Source organism: Eschrichtius robustus, chromosome 18 (genome assembly GCF_028021215.1).
Source record: "Eschrichtius robustus isolate mEscRob2 chromosome 18, mEscRob2.pri, whole genome shotgun sequence".
NCBI classification, from domain to species: domain Eukaryota; kingdom Metazoa; phylum Chordata; class Mammalia; order Artiodactyla; family Eschrichtiidae; genus Eschrichtius; species Eschrichtius robustus.
In genome coordinates, this window is record NC_090841.1 from 78,373,908 (window position 1) to 78,388,942 (window position 15,035).

The 15,035-nt window shown below is 39.3% G+C and overlaps 1 protein-coding gene across 1 annotated transcript in view; it reads left to right on the forward strand.

Moving 5' to 3' along the window:
• The window catches only part of MYO16 (myosin XVI), a 406,857-nt gene that overhangs the window by 25,953 nt on the left and 365,869 nt on the right, over nucleotides 1-15,035 (forward strand). Inside the window, exon 2 of the mRNA XM_068526630.1 lies at nucleotides 13,363-13,433. Within this exon, the coding sequence (XP_068382731.1) occupies nucleotides 13,363-13,433 (71 nt within the window). The remainder of the gene's footprint in view (nucleotides 1-13,362; nucleotides 13,434-15,035) is intronic.

Here is a 15,035-nt window from a genome sequence, read left to right on the forward strand (position 1 = left end):
TCTTCTCCATGATTGGAGCCTGGTAATGAAGACCTATGTTTGTATTTCTCCCTCTTGTTCTCTCTCCATTTCTGTTTCACACACACACACACACACACACACACACACACACACACACGCTGACCTTCCTTGATCACCTGAATTCCACGTCCCTAAAGAGATCCCTATGGAATGTCATTTGTCTGTTTTCTTTTAACTCACTCTTTAATCCCTTAATCTTCTAGCTAGCTGCCTATCTTTACTGTCAAACAGTAAAGATAGGCAGCTTTACTTTACTTTACTCTAGACTAAAGCTTCCAATGTATTAAATGTCTCAAAGTTACTAAGTCTTTTTGATCCAATAAAAATAGAAAACATCATCTTTTTCTTAGTTTGGAGCTTAAATGTTTTTATAACACACATAGATATTTTATTAAAAATTTTTATTATAAATCCCTTTTTCCTCAGTGAAAAGTTCCTGGGGCTGAAGAGCCAGCTGCGTTGTTCCAAGCTATTTTAGTGGCAGAATTTTGCCCAAGCATTGCCAGTTTCGGTTCCTCAACAAGCCTCATTCAACAGGGTCACCTTTGACTCCGTCAGCTACCTAGTACTCTTCCAATAAATGTATTTTATGCTTCAAAAGAAAAAAATAAATAAATCCTTTTTCCCTAACCTCAGGTCTGTGATGATGATCTATGATGATCTAAAAATACTTTGTGATGATTTGAAAATACAAGGGTCTAGTCTAGTCTAGTCTAATGAAACTTCTTACAACCTTGGGAACTAAAGTTTAAATCCAGTAGACAAAACTTTGAAGCAGTGATGAGCAGTATATGTGTCAGGCCAAACTTCTGAACATTATTTAAATAATTATAAAATGGTGTTTGTTAGAACTGAATGTACTGCTATAGTGTAAGAAAAATGAGATAAGATTATTTAACGCATGGGGCTGGATAATGGGCTAATTTGAAAAAAAATCATTCTGTAGCAACATTTATGGATGACTTAAGGTAAGAAAGGGAGAACATGTTTTTTCAGATTTTCTTACAGGTGTTTTTCAAAGCACAACTTTCTTCCACTTTTGGATTTTTGTGAGTTCCTCTGGGTTGTGTGGTACCCGACATGCCTCTGCTCTGCATAGCCACCAAAGTAATGAGAATGCTAGGGGGCAAAAGAGCCTTGAAAATCACAGGGAGTTTTATTTCCTGCCATGGACTTAAGAGGCAGCTGAATTAATAAGTTAACTATAAAAAAAAAAAAAAACGACACTTAAATATAGTTAGGTTTAACTGATTTCCTTTTGGGAAGGGCAGAGTCTTCCTAAAATAGAATAAATACGATTTAATATTTTTAAGTTTCCATCTCAAAGTTGGCAGTGAATCTCAGATTTATATAACAATTTGCATAACAGTAGTCCATAGCAGGACTATTTTGGGTAACACGCAGCATCAATGTGGCCAAATGTCATATCACTACTATGTATAAAATAGATAACTAATGAGAACTTAACTATACAGCACAGGGAACTCTATACTCAGTGCTCTGTGGTGACCTAAATGGGAAGGAAATTCAAAAAGGAGGGGATATATCTATACGTATAGCTGATTCACTTTGCTGTACAGCAGAAAGTAACACAACATTGTAAAGCAACTGTACTCCAATAAAAATTAGAAAAAGAAGTTGCGAAATGTCAACTCATTCCACTTTTGTGTTAATAAATTATCGGGTTGGCCAAAAAAGTTCGTTCGGGTTTCTCCATAGATGTTACAGAAAAATCTGAAGGAACTTTTTGGCCAACCCAATAATATTCGTAACATACAATGTGTTTGAAAAGACTGAAAACTTTTATTGGAATTATTTTGTTTTTAAAAGAAAACACCATTTAACGAATAGTATCACAGCCCCAAACGACACATTCTGAATAGGTATGAAAACTGGTGGCCAGGAGAGTTTCTGTTCAGTTATATTGGTTCTTCACATTCACATTTTATCAAAGCCCCAATCACAGCTATACTTAATGTAACTAAGCATTTTTATATCTCCTGAGTTACCATTCCCTCCTGTTTGTAAAATGATGATTCTTATTGTAATTGTAGGTTTTGATTAGTTTTAACATAGAAAGATATTAACAAATTATTTACACAGGCTTTTCAGTTTAGTTTCTCACATGTCCAAATTAGAGCCAACCTTTAATGTTTACCACAGACTTGCCAAATATTGGCATAGTTCTGTTTTCTACATGTGTTCAGATAACTGTGGGCCATAATAGATGCTTATGTAATGTAAATAAGGGTGAGGCTTAGGAAAGTGTTTGATTTTACTTCATTTATTCCTTACAGAAAGAATTTATTTTATATGTGGTCTGCCGATTTTTTACCTATTAGATGATATTTTAAATAACAGAAAGAAAAGCAGAAAACCCTCATGGTCTTGTCTGAGTAGTGTAGAAAAGTAGGGGAGGGTGGTGGGGATGAAGAGAGAGAGAGAGAGAGAGGGAGAGAGAGAGAAGTCCTAGCACAGACTAATTCATCATTTGGGTTTGTGCTTACTGTTGGTTTGTTTTATAAGGATTAATTTCATCTTGAGTCCAAATTGATGGAGGACGTACTTATTCAGTACTCCCTTGTCACTTGCTTAGCCATTCCAGTATCTAGCTAAATCAATTTTATTTTTGGGTTGAAGAGGGGTGACTTTTGCCGTCCACACTACTAGTTAGTTATATAGTTGATGAACATGAATGGGCTAGAAAAAGAGCCAATACTATTACCACTGTCACATTTCTGGACTTTGAGGAAAGCATACTCTACATGGGAAGAGACCTTTGTTTAGAGGGGGACTAGATGACAGCCCAGGAAATGCCCCTTTCAGAAAGATTTAAAAGCAGATTTATTATTTGTGTCTCTAAGTTAAAAGGCACTGCTTTCAATGACAACATTTTGAAATATCCCTGAAGCCTGACTCATTGTACCCTTGCCTCTGCCTTTTTAAATTTTCTCCTCCCATTTAATAATGGATTTTTAAACATAGAACATCCTGAATCAAATGTAAATGCTCAGTATAGATTTAAGCTAAACAAAGTCTTGGGCACCAGGAACCGATTCCTCTTCAGTACCAACTCCCTAAGGAATGATATCCATCATTCATGCCTTATGTTTCCTTGATTTTTCATGGGACAGAAATGTCCTCAGCACTTCTGGGGCTAACAGAGATATTTGGTATTCATCAGAGTAACTTAGCCTGTGCACATAACACTGAATTTCGAAGAGTGTTTAAGACACAAACTGAAATTGGTTAATTAAAGTGTGCAACATGCAAGGACATTAAAAACTGTTGATTTTGCATTTGTAGGGCAGTTCTTTAGTGCGAAGACCTAACACCGATAGATAGAGTTTTCTGGCAGCTTCTGTGGTCATGAGCACCAGGGAAGGGGCGGGCTCACTCAATCTTGTTGAATGCTAAAGCCTCTGGCAAGTATTGAAATTGGAATTGATCATTTCCTAAGGGGCAGCATTTATCTCTCTTCCTTAATGTATCACCCTGTATATATTTTTCTGCATGAGCTTCTCTGGGGACAACAGTTATAAATGCTTAATGGGGCATATGTCAGAGTATAAAAAAGAAAAATGTACTGATTAACAAGACTCAAAAAGAAAGGTAAGGGTGAGATAGTAACCTGGGAAATATCAGAGTCAAGTAACAACTAAGAGCATGTGGTTTATTTGATGCTGAGTTGAAAACTGTAAGAACTGGTGTCCAGGGTGCTGATAGGACTTGAGCAGCTCTGCTAAGTCATTCTGAGTGACCAGAAACTATGAATTCGAAAACATTCTCAATGTTCATTCTTGGGGCTAAACATATATTTCAGCACATTGGCGGAAAATTTACCAAATGAATATTATACAGATCAGAAAGCTTAATTATTCCTTGAAACTGTTCCTTTCCTGCCTCAGAATTATTGAAAAACACAAATAAGATTTATGCAAATAAAGGTATTTGACATTAGATTTTCTGTATAGATAGTGTTATAAAACATAATTATAATAAAGTGTATATGGTTTAAGAAGGTTATAAAGTTTAAGAGCATCACAGTAGAAGGATTATAACTTTTTATTGTGATAAAAATCCATCGAAAATAAAACTTCCCATTTTAATTATTTTAAAGGGTACCATTTAGCACATTGACCGTGTTGTGCATCCATCACCACTATTTAGTTTCAGGACGTGTCATCACCCCAAATGGAAATACTGTGTCCATTAGACAGTCACTCTCTATTTTCCTCTCCCCACAGCCCTTGACAACCACCGGTCTGCTTTCCATCTTTATGAATTTCCCTATTCTTGAGATTTCATCTAAGTGAAATCACACACTATATAGCTTATTGTGTCTGGCTTCTCTCATTTAGCTTTTTAATGTCCATTTGTGTTGTAGCACATACTCCTTTCCTTTCTCACAGTTAAATAATATTCCATTATATAGATATAACTCTCTTTGTTTACCCATCAGTCAGTTGATGGACATTTGGGTTGTTTTCACCTTTTGGCTGTTGTGAATTGTGCTGCTATGAACATGTATGAACAAGTATTTATTTGAGTACCTGTCTTCAATTCTTTGAGGCTTATATGTAAGAGAGGGTTTGCTAGCTCATATAGTTATTTATGTTTAACATTTTGAAGAACATTTAAACTTCTACCATGGTCACTGAACCATTTTTTCATTCCTACCTGCAATGTATGAGGGTTCCAACATCTCCACATTTTTGCCAATACTTGTTGTTTTTCTTTCTTTTTAAAATTTACTGTAGCCATCCAGTCATCCTAGCAACTATATTTGTGGAAGAGACTATTCCTTCCTCCACTGAGTGATCTTGAACTATCTTTGAAAATCTGTTGAACATAGATGTATAGGTTTATGGATTCTGAATTCTTAGTCCTGTTTCATTGGTCCATATGTCTGTCTTAGGCCAGCACCACACTGCTTTGATGACTAGAGCTTTGCAGTAAGTTTTGAAGTCAGAACGTGAGTCATCCAACTTACTTTTTCTTTCTGTTTTTCTTTTCCACTTCTTTCTTTTTCAAGATTGTTTTGGCTATTTGGAGTTTCCTATGAATTTTAGGATCAGCTTTTCTTTTTTCTGCAAAAAAAAAAAAAAAAAAAAAAAGCTATGGGTTTTGATAGCGATGTAGCTTGGCTTTTTTGATAAGAAAATGTCCTGGAGAATGAAGGAGGACTTTGCCATCTCATATGTTCTTTTCTCCCTTGAAGAGGTACTTTATTTTTGTTCTCATTGATGTTAGTTTAGTGGGTCAATTTAGCGAAGAATAGTCACTACTTAGTAACCAACATTTCTAAATTTTAGTATTCATTATTTATACAGTAATATAGCAAAATTTTCATTAAAATCTTTTAGTTTGAAATAAAACACAGTAAAATTTGCAAAAATATGCAACTATGATTTGTTAAAAAGTGAGCAAGTAGATGAAAGAATAAAATAAGAGTCCAGAATGAGGCCCACACATATATAATCATATGATTTCCTACAAAGGTATAGTACAATGCAATGGCATGTGAAAAGAGCATCTTAAAGTTATGTAATATAAATTGACAGTGGGCTATAGAGAAAGAAAATAAAAAGTAAAGCGTGTGTTTATCCTGTGTGCATTCTGGATTTACTATTTCCACGTCAAGGTCTGAAGAAGTAGGATGCACTTAAATCATGTTGTCATGAGCTGTCTCTCTGGGTCTGTTCTGGAATATTTTGAGAGTTAATGATTTAGGATTGGCTTAGGTACAGGAGCCATTCCTGATTCCCACCAGACATATATACTGTAACATTGTAATATATGCTAGAATTCTATAGAACAGGTGAGTTTGATAATAGCATTTTTCTGAATATCTTTTCAACTGCATGTCAGCAAGGTCCTTGAAGGAGGAAGGGAGGAAATGGGTTACAAACAACATTTGAAGAAATAACTGTCAAATACTTTTCCAAAACAGATTCAGGATATTCAGCCACGGATTCTAGAAGGACTGCAAATCCCTCTAGTGTCTAATTATTTCTTATTTGTCTTCTGTCTTCTCCACCCACCGGTCCACTAGATGATAAGCTCCATGAAGGCAGGATTTTTTCCCATTTTTCCTCTGCCACACCCCAACTTCTAAGATAGCACATAAAAGCACATAAAAGACACTCACTGGATTTTTTCACAGCTGCATGACTGGGTTGGGATTGGAGATTTGGGTCACCCTGGCAATGGGGATCTTGGATCTCATGCTTACAATCTCTGGCCTTTTAGTCAATCCAGTTTTAACCAGGTTGGGTAGGAAAGCAGAAATCTTAAGCCCCTTGCAAATAATGTGGAATTGGTCTTAACTGCCCAAAGTCTGGTAGGTGAGTGTGGCTTAGGTGGGCTTCCACCCACTTGCTTCTCAGGCCCACCAAGCTGATGAGTCTGTAGTTCTCTGCTGAGTCTGGAACGCTACTGCAGCCCCGACCCCATCCCCCAACCTCAGTGGTCTCCTTTTCCAAGAGAGTGGCTGGTATAATCCTTGAGTGTCCTGGTGATGCCCGTGGACCTGACCCAAATCAGAAACATCCACTTAAGGTGTGACTGAGCGACTCACCTGAGTATGGATTCGAGGCAGATACTCACCATGATCTTCAAAACCCATTAGGCCCTCTTACGATTATGGCCAGGCTGGGAAACCAGCTGGAAACCAGCTACACAGCCTTGTGGATACTGGTTTCCACCGCTGCCTCTCTTCCCAGTATTATAATCACTGAGATGCCCTGACATTAAAAATGTATGGTTAGATGGGCACATCCTCGACCGACTGGGCTTAAGAATTTGGTGAGAGAACCTGGGCATTTATATCTTTTTAAGTTCTACTAGCTGTCCTAAAGCATAGTGAGGGTTGAGAATCATTGCCCCAGGCTCAGGCTGTGTACTGACTGGAGGCCCCCCATCCATGAACACCCTGACCTTCTCCTCTCCAAATGCCCCCAAGATTCATGTTAGGTAGGCTTGGATAACTAAGCTTTGCAGCAATTTATTGAGAATAAACTTGTGTGTTCTGAGGAATACTGTGGCTCACCCAGCAGTGGGGACCAAGTTTTCAATGGCCAATTCATGGGAAAGAAACTGCCATGAATTGTTCACTTTTCTACTTATTAATCCCTTTGCTCTAGTTGAGGTATTCAGAGGTAATTTGCTGAGATAGTAGAATCCTAGCCATTTTTTTTCCTTCAAAATATCTTTAGGGGGACACTGGCACCAGAATCTCCTGGAGCGTTTCTTTAAAATGCAGAGTTTTTTATTCCATCCCTAAACTACTGAATCAGAGTAACTGGAGGTGGACAAGAGTATGATTCTAAAGGGGGGAGAAATAGCCCCCAGCGGTGGAAAAGTCGGTTCTTGAGGGAGAAATATCTTAGCTTTAACAAGGGTCTGTCGCCCTTTGTGGGTCTACAGTACACAGCAGACATCCAGAATGCATGTGGTTTTACAATTTCATGGTGGAACTTAGTGGGGGAGAATAATGAAAAGTAGGTTGGAAAGCACTGAGCTACGAAAAGCAATTCAAAAAACCATCCTCAAGTCATTCCTAGAGATCCTAAAATTTGAGTTCTCTGTAGGGCAGGAAACCTGTATGTTAAGCAGTGTTCTGTGCAAATAGGCATTTCTGTGGCGTTGATAACATAACTTCTCTATTCCTCTTTTTTGCTTCCCTTCTTTATTGACATATAATATCAGATCAACTTTTTTAGGCATTTCTCGGAAGACTGTCAATTGTCATGGAAGCTCTGTCCTACATTTTTAGAAGTCCTGACACTGATGCTTCTATTATCATTGCAAGGAAAAAATGACACTGGCTTTTTTTGTTGTTGCTATTCATTGTAACTTTTTATTTAGAAATGAAATTAAACTTACAAATCATACAAAGAAAGCCCATGTACCCTTCAACCAGGTGGACTGTTTGCTAACATTCTGCCACGTGATCTGTCCTTCCCTCTGTCTAAAAAATGCCTTGTTGCAGGGCTTCTAATGAGGACAAAATTTAGAGCCCATGGTTATGTTTTGTTTCACTCTTCCTTGGATCTGTTGATTTCAAACATAAAATCCTTGTGAATACAGACCCACTGTTATCGTGAGAATCGTGTGAGAGCAGTCATAGCTTGCTGGGCTTTCAGATGTTCACCCCAGCTCCTGTGATCGCCAGAGCGCTTACTGTCATCAAGTTGCTATCAAATTACTCTCATCAATTTGCTGGTTGTCATCAACACAGATACATCACAGTCATATCTAGACACTTAAGGCGATAATTATCAGGTGGACCGTTGGGTTTGGTTATGGTTGGTGATGGTGGGGACATCAGGGAAGACAGCTGCAGATTCTATTAAAGATGATGTATTTTCATCCATTTTTACCCCAATAGCTGAAGATTTCGAGACTGAATGTTTCTTTTTAAATATCAAATCATGCCCCCCACGCAGACATTTCGACAGAGTTTCTGTGGCAGCTTGATGATGAAACCACAAATATACAATAAATGCTGAATCAGTTCCAAGCAGCAACCCTATAAAAGGAGCCTAAACGTCATTATTCTGTTAGGTCCCCAGATGGCTGTTTTTCCTTAGGCTGTTTCCTTGCAGATTTTATTGTAATGGAAAGACTCCCAAGTCGTGGTGTCATTTCACTTGACTGTCAATTCCAACCGTGTTGTTCCAAAGTTGTTATGAACCCATACCTTTTTGGAGAAAGTGTTTTAACCTAAATTTGGACAGTTTCCTACAAAATTAGTTATTATGAGGACATTAGCATAGATCTTGATTCCTGTTGTGGTTCCTGAGTTGAAGGTGACCTTTCAACTCTCTTGTGACATGAGAGGTAAAGTGTCCTGATGCTCTCCATGGTTAAGAACACAATCCTTGGAGTCATACTGCCACACTGTTTTAGATCCACCACGCTACCATCTCATAATTTTTAAGCCTCAGTTTCCTTCACGTAATTTATAAGCCTTAGTTTCCTTATCAATTGTATTGATACTAATACAATTATAGTATTTGTATCATAGAGTTGGGAGAATCAATGTAATTCTTGTACTAAAGTACTGAGAGCAGTATCAGACCCTACGTACTTAGAAAAGCTCAATGTGTACTTATTATGCAAGTGATATTTTCTTCAATATATTTGCAGAGAATTATTATTATAAAGATTATTTCACTTTAATCTAACTCAGGAGTTAGGAAATCTTTTCTGTGAGAGTCAGATATTAAATATTTTAAGCTTAGTGGTCACATACAGTCCGTGTTATACATTCTTCTGGACTTTTTTGGGTTTTTTTAATTATTGTTTTTTCCTCACACACCCTTCAAAACGCAGAAATTGTTCTTAGTTCAAGGGCTATACACTGACGGCATTTGGCCTGCCACTCATAGTTTCCTGACCTCTGGCCCATACTCAGTAATGTCAATGAAAATATTAACCAAAACTTCAAGGTCACATTCATTAATTGTAACCATAGATTGGCTGTGGATACAAGAATTTTTAGTAAAAATCATCTAAATCATTCTGTAAGAATCAATTGGCTATGGATATTACAATAAATTGTGGGCTGCACAGCCTTTATAGCAACAAAATGTGTAGTAAATTCCTAGATGCATATCCATCCGTCTATCCATCCATCCATCCATCCACCCTTCCTTCCATCCATCCACCCATCCATCCATCCATCCATCCATCCATCCATCCATCCATCCAACCATCCATCCTTCCTTCCTTCCATCCATCCATCCATCCATCCATCATCTAAACATCTCCGTCTCCATCTGCCCTTGAGCATTCACAAGCACACCACTGTGGCCCACCTGCTCCTGTGGAGATTACCCGTGCATGTTCTGTGCTTGTAAATGGTCTCGCTGAACCAGATGGCTTAGTCCCACCTTGGCTGTCAGTGCTGCCATAGACCCCTCTTTCTGCAGTGGTGGCTCCGATTCCTGTTGTGTCCCAGGCTGGTTAGTCCATTTTGCATCCTCTGAAACAGAGCCATGAACCCTCAAGCTGCACTGGATCACCCCCTTCATCTGAGCCTGAACCTTTATTCAGGATTTAAACTGCAAGTGGGAGCAAGAGACCCCCTCTAGCCTTTGTGCTGACCTCTCTTATTGTCTTAGTCTGCTCAGGCTGCAGACTGACAAATATACAAATATACCAGAGACTGGGTGGCTTAAAAAAAACTTTGATTTCTCACAGTGCTGGAGGCTGGGAAGTCCAGGATCAAGGCACCAGCAGATTTGGCTCTTGGTGGTACCCAGCTTCCTACTTTATAGATGACCTTCTTCTCCTTGTGTCCTCACCTGGCAGAGAGAGAGCTCTAGTCTCTTCATCCCCTTATAAGGGCACTAATCCCATCATGGGGGCTCCACCCTCATTACCTCTTAATCACCTCCCCAATGCCCCTCTTCCTGATACCATCACACTGGGGATTAGGCTTCAACATATGAATTTGCGGGGGGTGGGGGGCACATACATTCAGTCCATAGCACTTACCTAAGGGATCTTTTCCTCCTTTGCTTAATATCCTGTGATCCTCTTCACTGGCCACAGAATGACTTCCAACTCCTGTAGTGTGATGTAAAATATCCTCCACAACAAATTCCTCCAAGTCACACACAATCTGCCACTCCTAAGGGACTGTTCACTGCCCCTCATCATTCTCCCACCATCCCCTACATTGTCCTCTTCACCCTCTTTATCCTGCTTTACAAATTGTACACTCATCCTTCAATTAATGTTGGTAAATTTGTGTTGCTTATATCCTACACTTAAATTCAACATTTAATAATCAAAAGGTTTTGAGAAAAATTTAGAGTAAACCTTAAGATATGTGTTCAGCGATATATTATTATGGGTTTCATGACTTATAGTAATTATACTAATAAAAATCATTGGGCTTCCCTGGTGGCGCAGTGGTTGAGAATCTGCCTGCCAATGCAGGGGACACGGGTTGGAGCCCTGGTCTGGGAAGATCCCACATGCCACGGAGCAGCTGGGCCCGTGAGCCACAATTACTGAGCCTGCGCGTCTGGAGCCTGTGCTCCGCAACAAGAGAGGCTGCAATAGTGAGAGGCCCACGCACCACGATGAAGAGTGGCCCCCGCTTGCCACAACTAGAGAAAGCCCTCGCACAGAAATGAAGACCCAACACAGCCATAAAAATATATATATATATACACACACACACACACACACACACACACACATATATATATATATATATATAAACCATTTAGTGATCCTCATGCAGTGCCGGGAGGGTGGGTTAGCTTTCCCAGTGGGGCTTGGCCTCAAATCTGTCTAACCCCAAGGCCAGTGTATCACAGATCTATATTACGTGTAATTCACCACATGTGTGCATGGTGGATTCTATGTAGAAATCTGACAGTATTTTACTCATGTTTTAACTAATATAATATAATCTTCCTCTCTATTTGTGATCACACTAGTACAAATTCTTTGCTGTAAAGAATACAAAGCACCAAATAGATATCAGCTCGTTCAAGATGAATGATTTCATTTGCTAAACAAATGAATATTAGGGTAAAAGTGCAATTTTGATTCTGAGAAAACCATTGGTAAACATAGTTAATGAACTTTCTGTTGTCATGAACAGACTTTTTAAAATTAAGTGTAAAAGTATGTGAGGGAACAAGACGTGCATCCATTTACTATATGTATGTGTAGAGAGAGGCCAAGAAAGGGAGTGACAAAGAGTGTCTACATACGGCTGGGCAACAGGCTGGTTCATAGAAACACAGTGAAGAAAAGAAAGGCAAAGGCCTCACCTTCCTGGACTTTTCTCCTAAGTGCTGATAAGGGAGATGCCTGAGTCAGCAAATGCATGAGCCATGTGATTTCAGCTTACAACTGATCCTGTAAGATCTACACCTTCAACAAGTTTTTTGTAGCAAACTACCCACATTAGGAGAATCTACGTTACGAAAAGAATTAGATTATTGAAGAAGGAATATCATCAAGGGAAAGATCATCAAGGGAAAGCCATTGGGTCAGTGAGTGGTTGTAGACATGCATCTATGTAGGCACTTCTTTTTGGGAGAGGCTGGAGCTTGTAAGATCAAGGAACCAGTCCAAGAGCTGCTGCTGGTCAGAGAACAGGAATGCATCTGACTTCCCTGAGGAGAGAGTTTTGGACAAAGGGTGCTCCAGTTTCGGGAAAGGCTGTTTGGAGGATGTGCTGGGCTGGGTGGGTGTTGTCTCTGCTCTCACATGTTACCCCCAGTGTTGGAGGGGCTGACCTATCTCCTGTTCATACCCCCTGCAAACATCACCGAAGAGATGGCCTTCCTGGAGAGAAAGCTGTGCAGGAGTAACTGTGTCTGCCCTCTGAGCTGTACAGTTAAAGCTGGGAAGATAGTAACAAACTAGAGATTGGAACACAGGGAAGATTTGGGGTGACGTAGAAAAGAGTGTGTACTGCTGACATTCCGGATTACGGAGAAAGTTAAAGGAAAGACAGTATGCTCAGTGAGGTATGGGTTTGAATCTGAACCATTTTGTACCGTTCTCTGTAATAATGGACTAAAAGAGGAACTGTTGCTTTAGTTATTTGTGGAAAAAGCATGAATGGCTTGTTATGAAAGCTACGATACTGCCATTAACCGTGGAAACTGGGATAGTGTCTTGGGGAATGGATGGACCTCTTGGAGCCCATGGCAATTTGCAGAGAATGAGACATAATCAATCTCCCAAGGGCTTTCCATGTCCTACCCAGTCCACCTTTGCTGTTCAAATGGAAACATAGGTCACTTTCCAGCTGTGCCTTTATTCTGATGAGTAGCATCTGTTTTGATTTGTTTGACGTTACTAATTTAGATACACATGGCTTTGGGAGAATGATGGAAACAGGGCTAAGGGGTAATTGCAGGAAGGGAAGTTTAATGTACAAAGTGTAAACTTTTATTGTTTTAAGCCAATGAGTCCTAATGAGTTAAAAAAAATAAAAATGAAGTGAACTAAAGCATACATGAGCCTAGTGGAGTCATTTCTTTCTTTTTATTTATTTATTTTTGTTCTATAAAGGATGCACAAGCCAGGCGCTTCAAAAAAATAATTGTAAAAGTGTGTTCCCCTTTCTGAATAATTTGCATGGCTGTAATGGGTCGTGATGCTGACAAACCAAGACATAAGTTTCAATGTGAAGAGAAACACTGCCGATCTTAAATACACAAAAAGTCAGATGGCGATTCATGCATCTCCTTTGGCTTTCATGGCTATTTGAGATTTAGATACTAATGAAATGCTACACCTTTTGATTCAGGATGTTGAAGAAAGATGCCGTGTAACTCTCCTCTCTCATTCTTCCAGCGCTGCGGCTCCTGAAGGAGGGGGCCGACCCCCACATGCCCGTGTCTTCAGGAGGGTCCCTGCTCCATCTGGTAAGAGCTGTGATGACCGGGTGAGCGTGGGTGACACCAAGTGGAAGGGGAACCAATGATGGGCTCCAAACTCAGTAGCAAAATGCAAGTGTAACTGATGATCAGAAAATGATGTGTTTCAAGTTAACAGGCTTGGATAGTGATACATTAATATTTGTTAATTACTCACATTATAGTTTGTAAATAATGGAGTTCAAGTCTCTGCCCTAAAGAAGATGCTTTTGAACATGAATAGTATTCAACAAATAAGCAAAACAATGTTGTATCAATTATAGAGCATTAGGCAGCCATCCTCTCTTTTACTTTTACATCCTTTCTTTCACTTTCTTTATTGATCCAATGAGCTTTTACTATTCTCTGCTTGTGGCCCAGATCATATAAATGTGAATAAAACTTTACTACATTCTTTTGGAAACAAGCAGGGAACGATTAAGTGAATAAACAGGTAAGTAACCACATAAACAAATAAATACAGTAGTTTTACATGCAAGAAATTTTTGCTGATTCAGTTAAGGGCAAAAATGAAGTAAAAGGAGATGTCAATATTTATTCCATTTAGTGGTCTTTAGGGCTAATTTAAAGCTTAAAAATTGATTTTGAAAAATGCCAAGATTAACATAAAAACCTAATTGAGAATTGTCTACCAATATTTAAAAAATGCCGTATTTCCTCACATTAGAGCAATCCATGTTAACGGAGGTCGCGCATCGATCTGATGGAAGCTCCCTAATCTGTTATTGGATCTCAGCCTTGTCTGCCCCCTGGAGTCACCTGGGAGCTGTAAAATGCCAGCGTCTGCCTCCCAGCTCCGTCCCAGCCTGGAGATTCTGGCTCAATTTTTCTGGGATGCAGATGGAACATTGGGGTGGGGCACAGCTCCCCCAGGTGATTCTAATTTACAGCCAAGGTTGAGAACCACTGCCAACAAGAGAACCTTGTGTCTGCCCAAGACTGGAGGCATCTGGGGTGCAGGCAGTCATATTATGCATGCAGAAGAGTGGAAAAATAACTCCGAATATTGATGGGGAACACCATAGAAGAACGCAAGCCATTTCTCTCCAGCATTGATTGAGATGGAAAGAGAGATTTCTGGATTCCCTTTTCCTTCTCTGGAGTGTTTTGGTTATGAAACCTCTATGTTTTCTCCTCCGATCGTTACATGGCTTACGTGACATTTTCAAGGGCTCATTAGCCCTGGATCCTAGGTTTGGTTTTGACAAGCAATCTTAGACTAAGGACATGCTGTGAACAGCTTTCCATAGATAAGGATTCTCCTCTGTTCACTATCTTTGGAATCCTTACCAGCAGGTCCAGTACTTTATTAGGTAAGAAGCTGAGAAATAGAAGAATTAAGCTCACACAGCAGTAGATAGTACTGGAGCTTAAACTCTGACCATCTAACTATAAATACTGTGGTCTTTCCACAGTAAATTCCCCGGTGATACCTGGATTAAGTTTTCAGACAGCGAATTATTCCAGTTGGGCTAGTGGAAGACAGACCTTTGCTTTGAACAAATCATGTCAATTCATTGTTGGTGTTAACTAGGAATGTAATGTATTCTTACTCTGTGTGTGTGTGTTTGACAGAAAGAGAGAGAAAGG